Source organism: Mustela putorius, unplaced genomic scaffold (assembly GCF_011764305.1).
Source record: "Mustela putorius furo isolate JIRA1106 unplaced genomic scaffold, ASM1176430v1.1 tig00003853_pilon_pilon_pilon, whole genome shotgun sequence".
Lineage (NCBI taxonomy): Eukaryota > Metazoa > Chordata > Mammalia > Carnivora > Mustelidae > Mustela > Mustela putorius.
This window is the reverse complement of record NW_025422005.1, coordinates 84,595,844-84,615,701: the sequence shown is the minus strand read 5'-3', so window position 1 is coordinate 84,615,701 and position 19,858 is coordinate 84,595,844. Positions and strand designations below refer to the sequence as shown.

General features: G+C 38.7%; 1 protein-coding gene across 1 annotated transcript in view; it reads left to right on the top strand.

Annotated features, from left to right (window-relative positions):
* Positions 1 to 18,419, top strand: part of FRRS1 (ferric chelate reductase 1) — a 45,795-nt gene extending 27,376 nt beyond the window's left edge. Inside the window, exons 9-16 of the mRNA XM_013047184.2 lie at positions 8,345 to 8,458; positions 9,800 to 9,912; positions 11,502 to 11,588; positions 13,947 to 14,044; positions 14,298 to 14,356; positions 15,437 to 15,580; positions 17,358 to 17,419; positions 17,501 to 18,419. Coding sequence (XP_012902638.1) covers positions 8,345 to 8,458; positions 9,800 to 9,912; positions 11,502 to 11,588; positions 13,947 to 14,044; positions 14,298 to 14,356; positions 15,437 to 15,580; positions 17,358 to 17,419; positions 17,501 to 17,593 — 770 coding nt within the window. The 3' untranslated portion in view covers positions 17,594 to 18,419. The remainder of the gene's footprint in view (positions 1 to 8,344; positions 8,459 to 9,799; positions 9,913 to 11,501; positions 11,589 to 13,946; positions 14,045 to 14,297; positions 14,357 to 15,436; positions 15,581 to 17,357; positions 17,420 to 17,500) is intronic.
* Positions 18,420 to 19,858: the final 1,439 nt, after the last annotated feature.

Below are 19,858 nucleotides of genomic sequence, written 5' to 3'. Positions count from 1 at the left end.
TACTGATGAAAACTATCTTTTCAAGTTTTTCCTCTCTCTTCTTTCCTTTTCTACCTTTCCTGGAGAGACTGCTATAATTGCTCATTTTCTTAAGATATATATATATATATATATATATATATTTGTGGGTAAAGAATTATCAAAACCCCTTTTCATTTTTGCCTGACAGTTTGACTTTGGATGACATTCTCATTTTGTTTCCCAGGGAACTAGATAAAAGTAGTGTCAACTATGTTGTAAGGTGACATGCTTATGATAAAAATGACTTCTGACTGGCAAAGTGCACTGGGACCAGGAAGAACTATAAATACCTAGCAAGAAGCCATATCTTTGGGTTTCCCTAAGTGTTGTGACATTGGCAGATCCCTGGCAGGGATCCTGTTAGCAGTGGCTGTAGGAGTGTTGCAAGAGATACTGCTTTTGCAGGATAACCTGTCTAATGTGAAATTCATCTCCTTGAACCTGAGCTTTCTCTACGGAGGTGGAGGAGGGGTAGGGAAAATAGCTTCTGACCAACTGAATAAGGTGCTACAAGATCTCTCATCAAAGCAAAATGCCTTTCAATGCCCTGCAGCTGTGCTAGTCTCTGTACCACATCTAAGTGAATCTGATGTCAAGTGCAGCCCACGGTAGTTCTATGAGTTTGAATGTTTACTTTATCCTTTTTTTTTTTTTTAAAGAATTTTTCCTTTATTCTTAAGAAGACTGCCTGGTGGGTATTGCAATACCTATTAATAAGGATTATTAGATTTTGTTTAAGGTCTTGGCTGATGATGTTTTGAAGAAGTACAGGAAATGCCAAGGTAGTATGTAGTGACTCGTCTCTGGGGAGATAATACCGTCCCCAAACTTTGAGGATATACCTTTCTTTGAAAATGGCGAGAAGCTGGGCGGATGGAACGGAAGGTTAGGGGCTGAGGTAAAGGAAGAGGAAGAGCAAAAATATGGTGTAGGTAAAATTGTGAAAAGCCTTTGCATTTTCTATCATGTGGTTTTTGATTCTTTTTTTTTTTTTTTAAGATTTTTATTTATTTATTTGACAGATAGAGATCACAAGTAGGCAGAGAGGCAGGCAGATAGAGAGAGAGGAACAAGCAGGCTACCTGCTGAGCAGAGAGCCTGGTGCAGGGCTCGATCCCAGGACCCTGCCTGAGCTGAAGGCAGAGGCTTAACCCATTGAGCCACCCCGAGGTGCCCCTGGGTTTTGATTTGATACTCTAAGTAAAGGGGAGATGATGGTTTTGAAGCAGGATAAACTGTCCACTCAGTGTTAGGAGAGAATTTAGGAATATTTGTAGATTTAGTTGTAGGTGATATGTGTAGTTATCTTAGTCAAATCATGTAGTCTTGTTTGCACCAGCAATAGCAAATATAGCTTGAAAGTCATTTCTTGGTAAGTGATATTAATGAAGAAAAACTACTCAGTGCTTCATGAGTGCCAGTGACTGGCTAAGCACTGTAGTTAGATCCTTCATTTTAATCTTAATAAAGATTATATTAGATATGTTCAGAGAGCACAAGCAGACAGAGAGGCAGGCAGAGAGAGGAAGGGAAGCAGGCTCCCCGCTGAGCAGAGAGCCCGATGAGGGGCTCGATCCCAGGACCCCGGGATCATGACCTGAGCCGAAGTAGAGGCTTTAACCCACTGAGCCACTCAGGTGCCCAGTCAACACTTTTGAATGTGGAAAATATAGGAATTGAATTTTTAATGAGGAAAAGGGTCAACCTTTTGTGTTTTTAAAAGGATACCACTTAAGTAGAGGTAATTGTGTTTGTTGTTATCATAGCGGTCACTTACTGTGTGTTACATATATCTCGGGCTTCACAGAGGCTTTGTCAGTAGACATTATAGTACCCATTTAAGAGAAGGAAACTGGAATGGAACCTAGAAAGGCTAAGTAACTTGTTCCAAATTAAACAAGTAGCAGATTCAGAAATTACGCCCCAGACTGTTCCACTTACAGAAGCTGTGCTCTTTCCATGATACCAAACTGCTTCCTTTGGTGCCCAGTATGGTACAGGTGCTTCATGTATGACTACGGATGCAAATGGATACCTTCCATTGCTAGGGGATTTAGCAGTTTGTATTTATACTTAAAAAAACTCGACACTTAGGGGTGCCTGAGTGGCTCAGTTGGTTAAGTGGCTGCCTTTGGGTCAGGTCATAATCTCTTGGGGTCCTGAGATTGAGCCCCACATTGGGCTCCTTGCTCAGTGAGGAGTCTGCTTTTCCCTCTCCCTCTCCCCTTCCTCCCTGCTCTTGCTCGCTCTTTCTCCCAAATAAATAAACAATATCTTAAAAAAAAAATCTTGATACTTAAAAAATTTACATCTTAAAGGAAAAGCAGTTTCATTTAAGTGGATGAATTCTATTACATAATAAATTATGTGTGTGTGGGAGGGGGATGTGTGACAAAGCCAAAAATTTCTTCTTAGGGTAGCACTGTAGAAATTGGAATACATTTTGATAGAAACAATATTTTAAGTGATAGTTCCAATATTTGCCTAGAAAACTCTAGTTCATGGATAATGTAGGTGTAGAATGGAGTATTGTATCTCCCTTTCCAGCTGGTGTTGCTATGCTGATGTTATGGTGGGGAGAATCTCTCTCTTTTGTGGTGTTTCCCAAAGTGTGGCCTCAAACAACCTATATCCTAACCAGTTGGAGGAACTGCTGGAAATGTAGATTCCCAAACTCCAGCTTTTAGACTCACTGAATCTCTTGTCATTGGTGATTGGAATCTGCATTTTTAACAAACATTCCAGGTGATTGTTTTATGTACTGTAGTTTGATAACTTACTACGCCAGGACAGGGTTCTCCCAAATAAGGTATATACATTGTAGGAGAGTCTAGAGGATACAAGGAGTAACGCTAGAACCTTCTATTTAGATTGATTTGATCTCATCTCAAAAATTTCTATTTTAATATATTTTACAGTGCTCATAATGCATTAAGACAATAGTACATCAATATGTTTATTAACTAAAGTATATGTATATCAGGAGCATAGACTCATTTTTTTTTAATTAAAAAAATTTTTTTTAAGACTTTAGGGCACCTGGGGTGCTCAGTCATTAAGCATCTGCCTAGGCTCCGGTCATGATCCCAATGTCCTGGGATCAAACCTCATATTGGGCTCCCTGCCCAGTGGGAAGCCTGCTTCTCCCTCTCCAGCTCCCCCTGCTTGTGTTCCCTTTCTCACTCTCTCTTTCTCCTAAATAAATAAGATCGAAAAAAAAGTAAAAAATAAAAATATTTTTAAAAAGATTAAAAAAGATTTTTAAAAAGAGAGCAGGGGCAGAGGGGAGGAGAAGAGGGAGAGGGAGAGGCAGACTCCTTGCCAAGCAGGGAGCCTCATGGCAGCCCAATTCCAGGACCCAGGATTGTGTCCTGAGCCAAGGGTAGATGCTGAACTGACTGAGCCGCCCAGGCGCCCCTGGACTTTTTTTTTTTTTTTTTTTTTTAAATAACTGGTGTGCAGAGCAAAAAAAGCAAAACAAAACCTTAAAAAAAAAAAAAACAAAAACCCAAAACCCAAACCTAGATATTACTGCTTTAGGGAATAAACTTTCCATTACCCTTGTGTTGGGGAATAAAGTATTGCCACATAAATCATTGTCTCTTCTGTTATCTAGTTATGTGTATGTGAACCAGGTATAAATTGCACTCTGCTTAAAAGCAGTGAGACTTTGTGAGGTTGAAACCATTTTTCAAAGCAATCATAAAACTCTGTAACCCATATAAATGTAAAAGGTACACAATTGCAGTAAAATCCATTTAAAACCTTTTTCTAATGCTATCTTCACCCTCCCTCCCCCAGAATGCTGACATCGTCCTATCATGAAATAAGGAGTCATGGGAAATGATAGAACTCACTTGGGTGCATAAGTAATTCACAATTAGGAAATCTACCAATTTAAATAATTCAGGAATTGGAGACCCTGTCATCACATGACTGGTTATTTTAACAATTTAACAAATTTAAAAATTTAATAGTTTAACAAAATGACTGGTTTAACAATTACATCACTTAATATCATAGAGTCTTGTACTAAACACGAACTCCATCTGCCTTAGAGTAGAAATCCAAGATTATGATGGAGCCATACAAAGGAATCCCAGAGTTATAATGGACTTCTGCCTTAATGAAGGTTAAGTTCTTGGTTAGCCCGTGGGTCTGCAGTGAATCAGAGTTTAAAAATACTTTCTTCCAACTTGCCTCTTAGGCTATTTGGACTGTGGTCTGGTTTTCATCACCACAACTCTGCTAATTCAATATAATTCTCAATAGTTATTGTCTTTTTCTTCTTGACTCTCTTCTCTAGGTATTCATTACATAAAGCTTTTTTCATTTTCTGCTTTCTCTCTGATCTTCTCTGTTATAAACAAGCCATGATATAATAGTATTTGTGAAACAAATAACTAGTTGTCCTGAAACCATTTTTTGAATAGTTCACTTTATCTCTGCTACTTCAAAAATCCTCTCTATTTTTTTTTTTAAAGATTATTTATTTATTTATTTATTTATTTGCCAGAGAGAGAGAGAGAGAGATTACAAGCAGGCAGAGGCAGGCAGAGAGAGAGGGGAGAAGCAGGCTCCCTGCTGAGCAGAGAGCCCTATGCGGGACTCGATTCCAGGACCCTGAGATCATGACCTGAACCGCAGGCAGAGGCTTAACCCACTGAGCCACCCAGGCGCCCCCAAAACCCTCTCTATTATATGCCAAACATCTATCAGTAAATCAAACTATTTCTAGCTTATTCTTCCCTTAATTTATTACTGTAGCAGTTGAAATTACAGTAGCTTTATAAAAGGTTATGAATTGTGGTAGAGCATGATTCCTCTCCTGGCCTCCTTTTCAGCAATTCTTGCCTCTTTGTTGTGTATCTGTTCTACTAGATAAACTTTAGAAACACGTGTCAGATTCCATTGAAAATCGTATTTGGTTAGGGTTAGAACTGCAATGAAATTTTAGGTTAATTTTGGGAATAATCGACATCTTTGCAATAGTGAGTCTTTTCTATCCAGGAATATATTGGATAAAATCTGATGGTTTTCTTCAGGTCTTCATATAGGTTATATATTTTTTGTTACTTTGTTTCTATGTATTTTATAGATTTCTAATACAAGCTCTTGTGTGGTTATTTTTCTTACACTTTCTAAATTTGTTGGTGTATAGGAAAGTTACTGATTTTTGAATATTTGTCTTGAATTTAGTCATCTATTTTGCCAGTTGATTTTTTTTTTGGTTTTTCTAGATAAAGTCTTATCCTATGCAAATAATGACAAGGTTCAGCCGTCCTTATTTTTTTTTTTTTCTTGTTTCATTGCATTGTTTACTTTGTTGTGGAAAAGGAAAAATCAGACCAGGGAGAGATCAGTTGACCCTTGGAGAAGTAGGAGAACTCATTTATTTTACACCCACAGACCCCGATGAGCTTGTGCTCAAAATTCTGGGCCACGGACAATGGAGTTATAGAGTTTTAAAGGGGACTGCAGGCAGTCAGGTTCCAAGGGCTAAGCTGCCTGCTGGTAGGTGGGTTTAAACCATGGGAGCAGGGGTGGGGGCACTGCCTTAGTTGGGAGCAGTAGTGCGAGGAGCCTGTGGTGGGAAACCTGTTTACAGAAGCAGAAGCAGCTGGTTATCTCTTGCACCCCAAAGGGCTTCTGGTTATCTCTAGCTTATTGTTAGTAACTTTACATCTTCTGGGGCCATCTGGCCTGGGCCTACTTGGTAATTCTCCTCTTCAACTTCTCCCAGAAAAACGTGGATCAGTAGTGGTGATGTGGCAAATATTCTTGTCTTGTTCCTGGTTTTGATGGGAATGCTTCTGATATTCAGTGTTGTGTCATGTTTGTTGTATTTTTTTGGTGGATGTCTTTATGGTGCTTAGAATATTATCTTTTCCTAACTTTACAGAGTTCTTGACATGAACATGTGCTGAATTTCATCTGATATCATTCAGGCAGCAATTGAGATAATATTTTACCATTATTTTTATAGACTTCAGAATTGCAGACAGTCCTCTCTCAGGGTAAACTTTGCTTGGCTATGTTTTATAGCTCTCTTAATGCACAGTTGATTTAAATCCCTAATATTTTATTTAAGCTTTCTGTATCTATATTTGTAATTGATTTTGGTCTATGGTTGTGGGAATGTGTATGTGTGTGCACATGCATGTCTAGTTTTGGTTTCAGTATTATGCTAATCTCATAGAATGAACTCTAGAAGAGCTTATTAAATAAGAATTTTTAAAGTTAAAAAAATTTTTTAAATTGTGTGTTAGAACTCATCCACATAATAACTGTCTGAACCTTTAGGGATTAATTTAAAAAATTCTTCTATCATTAGTACTCTCCAGTTACTACTACTTCTTTGGTGAAGTTTTCTAATAAGATTTTTCCAGAAATTCATCCATTTCATTTAGATTTTAGAATATTTTTGGCTTAATTAAAGTAGTGTGTAGCATTTTTGTATAATTTTAGAGTATCTTCTGTATCAGCAGGTGTGTTACCCTTTTTATTTCTAATACTGTTTGTGCTCTTTCTTTTTATCTTGTGGTTGGAATTGCCAAAAACTCAGTCGATTTCACTGGCTTTCCATAGACTTCATTTTTTAACTTACTAGTTTGTTAATTTCTACCTTTATTTTTAATCCATCTTCCTTTCTGGTTTTCTGGGGTATATTTTGTTGGTGTAAACACCTCTTGAATTAAATGATGACTTCAATACTTTGTGTTTTTTTTTTTAATAAATGCTTTTTAAATGATAAAAACTTCTTTTGAATGTACCTTGATTGTATCACATTTTTTAAAAAAGGATTTTATTTATTTATTTGACAGAGATCACAAGTAGGCAGAGAGGCAGGCAGAGAGAGAGGAAGGGAAGCAGGCTCCCTGCTGAGCAGAGATCCCAGGACCCTGGGATCATGACCTGAGCTGAAGGCAGAGGCTTTAACCCACTGAGCCACCCAGGTGCCCCTCACATTTGTTTTGATAGGAAGTATCTTCATTGTTAACTCATTTTAAAGAAGACTTGTGATTTAAATTTTGATTTCCTATTTAGCTCCAGGATTATTTTAAAGAGTAGTTGTATAAATATCTAGGTAGATTTTTTTTTCTAGCTTTTTGTTCATTTTTTGTTTTGTTGCATTTTGGATATAATATAACTTGTATCTTGTATAATTATTTCTTTTTGGAAATTACTGAGATGTAACCAGTAGTCTAGTACTTATTTCATTGAGAAAAGATTCCTGTATATCAGTTTTATCAGATTTCTTAATTCTTTTTATTCTTTTTGACACTTGGTGTTGTATTCTAAAAACAATGTGTGTTCCATCATTTATATTTAATTTAATATTTTATTGCTTAATTTTTTTTTTTTTTTTGGTCCAGCACAAAAAACCCACAGCTTTTTATCGACATTCTTGTGTATAATCTGTGGGTAAAAGGGGAGTATTTCTGTAGGATAGATTCCCAGAATGAACAACCGCACATGCATACTCACATACCAAAGTAATTCTACATATTCACAGACTTAATCTCATGTATAATAAATAATAACACATCCTCAGTTTGTTTATTTACATCACCATTATTTGGGATTTTGATTTGTTAGTCAAAGCCAGTCCAAATTGACCATATGCCATGTAATACAATATTGCATCAAAATGCTTTTGTTGGGGGCGCCTGGGTGGCTCAGTGGGTTAAAGCCTCTGCCTTCGGCTCAGGTCATGATCCCAGGGTCATGGGGACGAGCCCCACATCGGGCTCTCTGCTCCACGGAGAGCCTGCTTCCTCCTTTCTCTCTCTGCCTGCCTCTCTGCCTACTTGTGATCTCTGTCAAATAAATAAATAAATAAAATCTTTAAAAAAAAACCCAAAAGACCAAAATGCTTTTGTTTGTCTTCTACCCACCCACTTTGTCCAGGTCCAGTTTCTGTTAGTTTGGTCTAAGATTCCAGATTTTTAAAAGTATTAGTATTTTTGAAGAATTATATTTGACATTTTCAGTGTTTTTTATATTGTCAGTGATCATTTTGACTTCATAGTGTTTGACTGGTTTCTTGCCTACCACCAGCTATTCCAGCATAACTTCTCCATTCTTCGTCCTCATGGTGATTCAGCTGTTGATTGGCTCAGTTATTTCTTTAACATGTTTCAAGATGATTGTGTGTACTGTGATATACATTTACATGGCTTTTGCATATGAGTGTCATCCCTGATGATATTTATTTATTTCTTCTCACCTTAAGAAAGACTGTTTTTGTGCCATGCCACTGTTTTTCCATTCCTTCTCTCTTGAGGAAGTAATTCTTCATTTCCTATCTTTGAAATTTCAGGTCGAATTTACAAGCACTCTCAGCAACCTTTGATTACATATGAAAAACATAATGTGACAGACGATCCGAAGAGCGTGGGAGGATCCCATTCTTTATTCCTTCTGAAGGCTCATGGTAAGTTACATGGGAAGTATTTTTACTACTTTGTGCAGGAAATTTTCCTGATGACCCAGTGCTGGCTGGATTAGGAATGGCGGTGGGTATAATTTACCAAATGTTTATCAGTCTTCCATGTTTAAATATTAATATTTGCAAGTAGCCATATCTGTCTTAATGTTTGCAACTTTTTATTAAAAATGGAAAGTAGAGATAATTAGTGGTTTTAACCCTGGCTGTACATTAAAATCACTAATGGAGCTTTTAAGACATCCATAATTTTTCAAGAGTGCCCTAGTTATTTCTAACCTTAGCCAGAGTTGAGTATCTGGATTAATCAATTTAATTTTTGTAGCACCTTAATTAGGCCATTTATTAAAATGAAGGCTTGTAATAGAAGAGTGCTTTGTGATTTTGATTGTCTAACAGTAGTTTGGCTTCAAAGATACAGTTTGGTTGAAGAACTGACCAGCATATAAGTAATTAAGGGTATACAAATTACTCAATGCTACACATATGATGATTTTAAACATGAAATGATTAAATGATTAAAATAATGAAATTAACCATGTTGGAAGAGCAGTAGCCTAAAACAAAACTCTAACATGCTCTGGTTCTGCAGATGAAAGTTGATTCCATTTGAAAAGTAGCCTGGTTTATTGTTGAAAAGATGGGATTCAAAAGTAGGGGAATAGTGAAGTGTATACTTGTATGGGGAGGGGATGTCCTTATTTGATATATTTATTTCCTTCATTTTCTCCAGAGTTATTCTGTCCAGTAGAGTTTTCATAAATGCCATCATAGTTAAGCTTGAAAATAATTTTATTATTGGCAATTTGCTTCTACAAGTAGCTCCAGGGGGACAGTAATCGGATTCTGCACATAATCTGCCTATTTGTTTTTCACTATTTTGGAATGAGAAGTGAGAAGATGCTCGTAGACCTGCAGAAGGGCTGTATTATTGTCCTGGTTGAGGGTACAGTTGCTGAAGCCAGACTGGGTTTGATTCCCAACTTTGTAACCTTAGGCGAGTTACTTAACTTCTTTCTTCCTCAGTTTCCCCATCCAGCAAAAGTAGAATAATCATTATAACTACTGAATGGGATTGTTTTAAAGATCAATTAGAGTAATACATGTGAAGCACTCAGTGCCTGGCACAGGGTAGGAGTGATGGAAGTGTTAGCTATGAGAAGTAGTAGTGGTGGTGGTAGAAGCTAGGATATGCAGGGTATTTTTAGGTTATACTTCATGTTCATTGAATCTATTTCCTTAGTTGTTTTCTATGTTCTGAACATTTGGTGTGGTCTTTAAGAAACAGCTTGGGTTGTGATGTCAACCATTCTGTCTTTCCACCTGCAGGTGCCTTAATGTTTGTGGCATGGATGACTACCGTGAGCATAGGTGTGCTCACTGCTCGGTTCTTCAAATCTGTTTGGTCAAAGGCTTTCTTTGGTCAAGCAGCTTGGTTTCAGGTAGGCGGGAGAAAAAGTTGAATGAAATTTCCATATTATTTGAACATTGTGATATGAAGACATACGCAGTATGTGGGTTTTTTTCCCCTGGGTGTGTGTGTGTGTGTGTGTATGATTCTAGTTGTAGTTATGGAATCTTAATAATTCCTTCAGTTTGCCCTTTGGTTTCCTAACCAGTTGAGAAGAGACGTAAGATGCTTGGTGGTGGTCAAAATAGAGACAGCTTTATGAGGGTCAGGCCGGATTGGAGAAGGTCTCAGGGCCATGTGCATCCCTTTGTAACATAAACTTTGGGACCCAAAGATCTGACTTGAATGTCTATTGGCCGAGGTAGAGCCTGCAGGAGCATTCGTGCACTGCCCTCCCTGAGTGCAGTTAGGTCAGGGAGGATGGGAAAGCCGAAGACCGAAGTAGCAGGGGTTAATGCATTTCCAAACAGGGGCCTGTCCTGTGGTTGGTGCCTGCAAATGTTAGACTGTCCCTCACTCACTAATCAAGATCATCTATCTCCTCTGTGGGTGGGAAGAGGAGCTAGAAGTGTTTCTTTTCATGCTGCCCCTTTGTATGGGATGAAGAGGCAGTTTCATAATAGAAAGACAAGAGTCAATAAGCCTGCTTCAAAACAGAGCAAAGCAAACCTTCCCTTTCGCATGTCGTGGACTATAGATGTGGCACGTCTAGTGGAAGATCAGTGCGTCTGTGCTGAGATGAAGGTACAAGTCTGCTTTTGAGAAAATGCTGCTTATTGAAACAGTTTGAACTTTGTAAGGGTATTCTTGAAACTTAATGTTGATATATGTTGGTAGCCTTTAAGACTTACCGTATCCTAGCCTGTTTTCTCACTATTGGCTGGTGGGGTCCATCTGTTTTATATGTTCTTCTACTGCTATGTGCCTTGCTCATCTCTGTCTCTGGCTTTGATTTCTCCCTCTGCCTCTTTCTGTCTCATCTGCTCGTATGGATATTCCCAGTTGGAAAAATCTTTGTGTCTCCACTTTATCAGTTCAGTTCTCTACTGCCTTTCAAACCCGGATGTGTCTATGTGTAGTGTGATACACAGAGCGATTACGTGTCCTCCTTTCCCGGAGACGCTTTCTGTTTGCACCATTTATCCTGACATTCTCAGTTGACAGTGTCCTTCCACTCGTATAATTTAGACAAGGAATTGACATTGCATGTACGTTTCTCTCATCTGCTCACTGTGTGCTAAGCTCCTCAGGAGACCGTATTTTCTGTTTCCTTGCTGTCCCAGAGTATCTGGTACAGCACTGTCCTTGGCGGTGGAACTTAACAAAGGAAGGAAGTGAAGGACTTTTGGCAAGTAGGCGTGCTCCACATGTGAAGCAGTCGTTCCTGCTGCTCTGTGCAGATGAAATCATGGCAAATGCTTTTGAATGACGAAGATGGCAGCTCAGAGTTTAAGTTCAGTCATTTACCAAACTTTTTTTTTTTAAGCTTAATGTAAATGGTGACTAGATGTTCATCGAATGCGTGCCTTCTGTGAATGCCACCCCACGGTAATGCCAACACCCGTCCGCGTCCTCTTTCCTAGTTAATTGAATTCTCCTGGTGCCATTTCACCCTTGCAGGTGCATCGGGCGCTCATGTTCACGACCACCACACTTACCTGCATTGCTTTTGTTCTGCCTTTTGTTTACAGAGGAGGCTGGAGCTCGGTAGGTATCTCTTAAACAGGATGTTTCTTTCTTTCTGTTTTTTTTTAAAGATTATTTATTTATTTGCCGGGGGGGGGGGCAAGTAGGCAGAGAGGCAGGCAGAGAGAGAGAGGGGGAAGAAGGCTCCCTGCTGAGAAAAGAGCCCAATGTGGGGCTCGATCCCAGGACCCTGAGATCATGACCTGAGCTGAAGGCAGAGGCTTAAACCACTGAGCCACCCAGGTGCCTCTTAAACAGGATGTTTCTATAGAAATTCATTTTGATGTTGCTGTTTCATTCTCCGAAGAGAGCTTAAAAGATATTTCTGCATGCATCTCTCTTTCTTTTTTTAATCATCTGGCGACTGTTCCATATGGCTGGGTGGTCTGGGGGAGATCGACGTTGTCATTGCAGATTACTTGGTAATGAAATATATATATATATGTATATATATATTTAAGATTTTATTTATTTATTTGACACAGAGAGAGAGATCACAAGTAGGCAGAGGGGCAGGCAGAGGGGGAGGGGGAAGCAGGCTCCCCGCTGAGCAGAGAGCCCCATGCGGGGCTCAATTCCAGGGCCCAGAGATCATGACCTGAGCCGAAGGCAGAGACCAGACATCATGACCCACTGAGCCACACAGGTGCCCATAGGCTGCATCCAATGTTATGAAGACTCCACATAGCTTGGGTGAATTTTCTCACTATGGAGCAGTGAAAATTCACAGTGTGATATCTAAGGAACATGAACACTGTAAGTGTTTTTCTCTAATACTATGATTGCCAGTAAGCTAATGACAGAGCAATGATATTTACTGGTATGCTCACTGGTGTATCTTAAGCACCCAGAGCAGCTTCTGGTATATAGTTAAGTCCTCAGTAAAGAATGAATGAATGAGGAAGGCTTACTGAGAATAAGTGATATACCTAAGGTCAGATCTGTGCTTCCATGACAGTTTTCCAATTTTATAGCTGGCCTGAATGCGATCTCAAACTTTAGTATTTCAGTTTGGACTGTTGTTATAAGGGCAAGATTGATAAATCATGGGTTACTAGGAAGCCTCCCTCCTGCTTTTTAGGTAGTTTCTGAATTGGTCAACCTGTTTTTTTTTTTTTTAAAAGGAAATGGTGATGATTTTCTGATATGAGCCTAGACAGCAGAAACTTACTTTATGCAGGTATTTGGGACAAGGGTATTGCTTATTTTGTAAGTTTTGTAGTTTGCAGTCTTTGCAGTTAGTGAATCGGATCGTATAAAGGGGAAATTATAATAACTACCTCACAGGCTTTTTGAGAATTGAGAATTAATTAGCTGAAAGAACTTAGGATTGTTCCCTGCACATTCTAAGCACATACCGGAATTTTATTGCTCTTGTTACTGTGGTTTTATGAAATAGAGACACTTTCCCTCTCCATGGTCCTGGTTATAATTTTATCCACATATAACCGAGGCCATAACTTGAGCGTGTTTTTATAATGTTCTTTTGTCAGCTTATCCTGTTGACCAAAGCTTCCCATCATGAGTAGAAACATCATTGAGTAGAAACACCCTTGTTCTAGATCACAGATTTTTAGAGCCTACCCATGCATGGCAGTCAGTGACAACAGACTGTAATGTTCCCCCATCTAAACATGTCACAGGTTAGAGCATGTCCTTAGTCCCTCTCTAAGTTTTTAAGTGGAATAATTGTGCCAAGTGGTCTGACCCAACCATCTGCTGTTTTAAGCAGGCATGTGGCATCTCTAAGGGAGGAGTGGAGCTGACAGTGTTGAGATACTTTGCTGATGTTTTTTCTCAGGTTATCCCTCCATTCTGAACCAAGGACCTGAGATTTTCATGCAGTGGCTACCTGGGTTATTCATTCATTCAATGTTTATTGAGTGACTAAGGCTCTGTTAAGCAGTTGAGTTACAAAGGATCATCTAGAACCTTCAGCTCAGGGAAACACAGAGTTCTAAACAAAATTACTGTACATCGGGGTGATTGCTCTTGGCATGGGGATACTAACTAGTCGTAGGTGGGCTGTACGGGTGTTGGTAATCATCTAACATCCTGATGGGGGTGAGGCAGCACTCTGCGTGGACTGCACCACAACCATTTACACATTGGACACACTATTTGATATCTCTAAGCCTCAGTTCCCCATGAGTGGGGTAATAATAAGTGTCAAGCATTGTAGTGAGCATCAGTAATAATGTATATGAAGTACATGCCTGGTATATAGTAGGTGCTCAGTGAATGGTCCTGTTCTATTAGCAAATGTTTTAAGCGACAGAAAAACGCTAAGAATACATCATTTGTGCATCTTATTTTTAACTTGAGGATTTAATTTGCTGGGCGAGATCGAGACCATTAAAATGATGTAACTTTGTTCAGTATGCAGGTTATCATCCGTACCTTGGTTGCATAGTGACGATTTTAGCAGTTCTTCAGCCTCTTTTGGCAGCCTTCAGGCCTCCTTTACATGACCCAAGGTACTTACAGCTTTTCTGTATAAGTGGTCTTAATGTGGATATCATTACTTGGTGAACTAATTCCTTTTTAAGTAAAAACACTTTGCATTTTGTAAAATTCAGTGATAAACTATGTTTACTTTAAAGGGTTTTAAAACATATTTCAGATACCTAATTCCTAGGCAATAGGGGAAATTGCTTGCTTTTTATTCTCTTGGGAATTAATTGTAGTTCTGTCACTTCTGAGAATGCTGACTGGTTCTTTATTTGGTAGAAGGCAAATGTTTAACTGGACTCACTGGAGTGTGGGCACAGCTGCTAGAATAATAGCAGGTAAGTGATTGTGATGCCACTTACTCATATATAATTGCTGGTGGTTTATATTGCAGGTGGTAATTTGGCTTAAATGATTTTTGGATGTATTAGTAATTGGAGTAATTGGTTGTTGAGGAGAGATCAGCCTTAAACGTTGAAATCTAGAAAGTAATTTCTAGAGGTGACTAAGTCATTATTTCAGTGTTAAGTTTAAGGTTTTTGAAATGGCTTTAAAACTTTTTCTTCAAAGGCTCGTGGTTTTTTTTTTTTTTTTTTTTTTTTTTTTTTTTTAGCATTTGCCTTTGCCCACAGAACAAGCTATGTTAATGGCCAAATGCTCAAGTTGAAGGTCATTTGTGAGTTGGGCTGAGGTGGGCTGGGGGTGTCCCAGCCTTCTGTCTGCAGGTCCTCTCCATGGGGATGGTGCCTTCCAGGGAAGGGTGATTTTCAGAAGTCAAGTATGGTTATCCAGTATTTTTTGATGCTTTGTATAATAAATACCTAAACTGATACCTCCTACGCTTACATTTTGATAGTCTTTGGGGGTTCTTCGTGGAAGGAGGAGGATAGTCAGCAATGATTTCCATACGTTTCTCCCTTTCCTACACTGCAGACTTAAAAAACTTTTTGGAAAGTTTGAGCGTCTCTCTCTCTCTCTCTCTTTTTTTTTTTTTTTTTTAAATATTTTATTTATTTATTTGACAGAGATCACATGTAGGCAGAGAGGCAGGCAGAGATAGAAGAGGAAGCAGGCTCCCTGCTGAGCAGAGAGCCCAATGCGGGGCTCAATCCCAGGACCCTGGGATCATGACCTGAGCCGAAGGCAGAGGCTTAACCCACTGAGCCACCCAGGGGCCCCTTGAGTGTATCTTTTTAAACAATTTATAGATCATAAGTATAATTTCCCATCTTACCGTTTCTCGTCTTACAATAAAAAAAAAGACTGAGTTTATTATTTGGTCTTAAACATTAGTCTAATTCATCTCATAAACTCTTTTGTTGTGTTTTACTTGATATAATACACACCCATGTACTCACATAATTACCTCTCTTGAGGGGGACTACATTTGAATAGATACATTTTTCTTATACATGTAGTGGCAGCAATGTTCCTGGGAATGGATTTACCAGGACTAGATCTTCCTGGCCCGTGGAAAACCTATGCAATGATTGGATTTGTAGCCTGGCATGTTGGGACAGAGATTGTTCTGGAGATGCATGCCTACCGACTCTCTCGAAAAGGTAACCTGCTCAAACAGCTATGTTATGTAGAATCACCTTTATACAAACTCCAGGAATGTAATTAGTTTGTAGATACTGATGGTTGACTCTTACAGGGTAGCTCACTGAAAATGTCTGTGGTGATTAGTCAGTGTTAGAACTCATGGAAATATTCTGCTCTTGTGGTTTTGATACTCATTTGAATTTGTGAGGGGAAAAAAGGTAATGATCTTAGGTTTTAGGGAAGAAGTCTTTTGTTATAAATACTTATTATGTTGCATCCTGGTCTGACTTGGAGCCCGTCCACACCGAGAATCCTGAATGCATGGAGCTAAGAGAACCCAGAAGTAGAGGAAGAAGAGATGTCCAAAGTCAGCACAGGGCAGAGCTGCAGGCTGACTTTGCCTATTTGATAAACTTGCCATGTGCTAACAATTCGGTTGCCATCTACATCATATATAGCTAGCTAACTAGGCAAGTGGGATAGGGAAAACTTCTTTTGCCCAGCGTTTTCTTTTCTTTTTTCTTTTTAACTATTTTTAAATTTTTATTTATTTATTTTTAAAAAAGATTTTACTTATTTATTTGACAGAGAGAGAGAGAGATCACAAGTAGGCAGAGAGGCAGGCAGAGAGGCAGGCAGAGAGAGAAGAGGAAGCAGGCTCCCTGCAGAGCAGAGAGCCTGATGTGGGCCTCGATCCCAGGACCCTGGGACCATGACCTGAGCTGAAGGCAGAGGCTTTAACCCACTGAACCACCCAGGCACCCTTAACTATTTTTTTAGAAGATTTTATTTATTTATTTGACAGAGAGAGATCACAAGTAGGCAGAGAGGCAGGCAGAGAGAGAGGGGGAAGCAGGCTCCCTGCTGAGCAGAGAGCCCAACGCGGGGTTCGATCCCAGGACCCTAGGACCATAACCTGAGCCAAAGGAAGAGGCTTAACCCACTGAGCCACCCAGGTGCCCCTTACCCAGACTTTCTAATGGCAAGTCTGTATCGATCTTAGTGCCAAATGGACCTTAGACAGGGTCAAGATACCTACAGCTATTAGGAATGGAGACATTAGTAGAGGCTGCGTGTCACTTTAAACTAGCTGGGCTTCTGAGCTGTGTCCTTTGTGTCTTTGGTTCCAGCCTCCTAAATGATAAGTTAAGGGGGACTTCTGAAAATAGGACCTTTTAGGTTTTTTTTTTTTTTTAATTTATTTGACAGACAGATCACAGGTAGGCAGAGAGGCAGGCAGAGAGAGAGGAGGAAGCAGGCTCCCTGCTGAGCAGAGAGCCCGATGTGGGGCTCCATCCCAGGACCCTGGGATCATGACCTGAGCCGAAGGCAGAGGCTTTAACCCACTGAGCCACCCAGGTGCCCCAGGACCTTTTAGTTTTCAATCTAGGAGCCTGGACAACTTTTAGGAGGCTAGTACTAAATATCTATCCTGCCATTTTTGATTCACAGTAGAGTCACATCCATAGGGTTTCTGATGCCCACTGAATTATGGCTTGCTATTTAAAATATATATGTACTTAAAATGTTGTTTGTTAAAACTTTGATATGATGTTTACTGACCAGGAGAAGGGGCATATTTTAAGTCCCTTGACAAGTATGTTCTGTAGCCAGCTTGTCCCAATTTGTGAGAACCTTACATGTTCAGGAAGTTTGCAATGTTTGGTAGCTTGACGTGGGAGAATATATATACCTGGAAATCAACAAATGCTACACATGGACTTTTTTTTTTTTTTGAGTTAGTTTACTGGCATACTCACGGGCCTTACAAACTTATATTGTTGTTTTTGACAGTTGAAATATTGGATGATGCCAGAATTCAGATCCTTCAGTCATTTACTGTAGCTGAAGCAGAAGTAAGTCCCCCTTTTCTTATTTATTGACACAAACCTTGATGAGAGTTGTTTCTTTCTTTCACGTCTCAATTTTTCTTCCAGGGTCATGCTTTTAAAAAGGTGGTGTTTGCAGTTTATGTCTGTGGGAATGTGACTTTTCTCATCATCTTCTTATCTGCAATCAACCGACTCTGAGCAAGCAAAGACCTTGGCTTTTGCAGACCAGATGATAATGATCATTAAGCCAAAGAAACTTGAAGCCTGTACTGACTGCCTGCGCAGCGTAGCATGAGTTCTGAATTGGAAGAGCAGCTCACATCTGCAGAGGAATTCTGAGGTGTGGTCTTTAGAAATCCTCTGTCAGCAGGGTTCTACGGACTCTAAAAAGGACGTAAAGTCTTTATGTGTGATTCTGAGCGTTACCAAGGAGGTTGTCCTTGAGGAGAAATGACTCTCAGGTATTTTCCATGATGAGATTTCTAGAATGCTGGCATTTAAGAGAAGAACTATTTGGAAAGACAGAAATGATGTCATTTGGAGGAAATGGAGATTGTATTAAGTTGAATATATTTTGGACTATAAAGGTGCTGTTTTAAAGAAAAATTTATGCTAGTTTATCTGAATGGTCTTTCTTAAGACTTTTTTGGGGGCACACTGTGTTTTTCAGTCCAGTTTTTTGAACATGTCCTTTTTTCTGTGTATTCTGTCACTTCTTTGGTAAAGGTGGAAATGGGGCTAACTCCATTTTATTAACATTTAAATATATTTAAATATATTATATACCTTATATATTAAATTATATTTAAATATATAACATTTAAATATATTATGAATATTATAATTTCTTTCTTAGCAGTGAAATACAAGTGTGCATCTTCTGCTTAAGACTGTATTTTTATATACAGTTACAGGGCTGAAAGGACATTTTATATATTAATTTTTTTGACTCTTAGGATTTACGTCCTAGCTTTTGGAGACTGTAGAATTGCATTTCAAAAGTAATAAAATTTACCCTTGTGAATATATTTAGCAGTTACTCTTCTTTCTTTGTAATAATAAATAATATGGATGGTTCTTTTTTTTTCAGAAGTTCCTGGTGCTGTAATGAATTAGAATATCAGTGTTATTCTGCTTCCTATTTCAATAATCTTTTTTTAACCGCTGGGTTTCATATTTGCTCTGGGGACTTCTTAGCCAGTGGGTGGCGCCATAGTATCAAAGTAATGCTTTGGTCCTGTTTCATTGTGTTGTTACTCATTTTTAGTACTTAGATAAGTAATACCATGGTGTGGCATTTCCCTTAAATTCACCAATCTTTACTTGAAAAGTTTCTGCCTTTTTGGGAAGTGTGAGGGGGTTGGAGGTGTGAGTTAGAAACTGAAATTAGGGACTGTTACTATTTTTCTGTTTACATTTCCATTTGTTTTCTACCCATGATTATTTGTAACAGTTGCTTGGTTGTTCCATTTACGTTCATCTGATGCTGTGACAAATGACTATATCTTAAGCAGAGGAAGCAAGCAAAACTGGACATAACTAAAAAAATATTTAGGAGGGCATATTTTATGTTTTAGGTGTTCTGTCTGATTGTCTTACAGTTTCTGCTTGGTCCAAGTACCTATTTTACATTTGGCGTGAATAATATCCTTGTCTGTGTATTCTACATCTTTAATGGGGTAAAACAATGTGAAGTTTCAGTTTTGTTCCTTATATAAGTGTTTATCGTACATAGCTTAGGGTTGAGATGTGAATCTTCTGTATTCATGTTCTGTGAGTGGCAGGCTATTATTTACAGCTTAAACTTTCCTTTTAAGTAGTTTCATTAAAACCATTTTTTTAATATAGAAAATTAAATGTGTATTAAAATATTTTCCTCTAGGTTTTAATTATAAGGGGCTTAAAGGTTAATAAATTACCTTTTAAATTATTAGCCAGCAAATAAACTTCTTTTAAATAAATTATAGTCTGTATATGCAAAGAAGACTTCCTTTGTTTCTTCTTTCCTTTTCATTTTTATTTATTTATTTATTTAGTTATTTATTTATTGCCTTTAAAAAAAAACCAACGTATAATGCAGTATTTGCTTCAGGGGTACAGGTCTGTGAATCATCAGTCTTGTACAGTTCACAGCACTCACCATAGTACATATCCTCCCCAGTGTCCATAACATAGCCACCCCATCCCTCCCTGCCCCACCCCCCCAACCCTCAGTTTGTTTCCTGAGATTAAGAGTCTCTTATGGTTTGTCTCCCTCCCTGGTCTCGTCTTTTTTCATTTTTTCCCTCCCTTCTGCCCATGACCCCTCCCCCCTCTCCCTGCCCCTCAAATTCCTCATATCAGAGAGATCATATGATAATTGTCTTTCTCTGATTGACTTATTTCACTTAGCATAATACCTTCTAGTTCATCCATATGGTTGCAAGTGGCAAGATTTCGTTTTTTGATGGCTGCATAGTATGC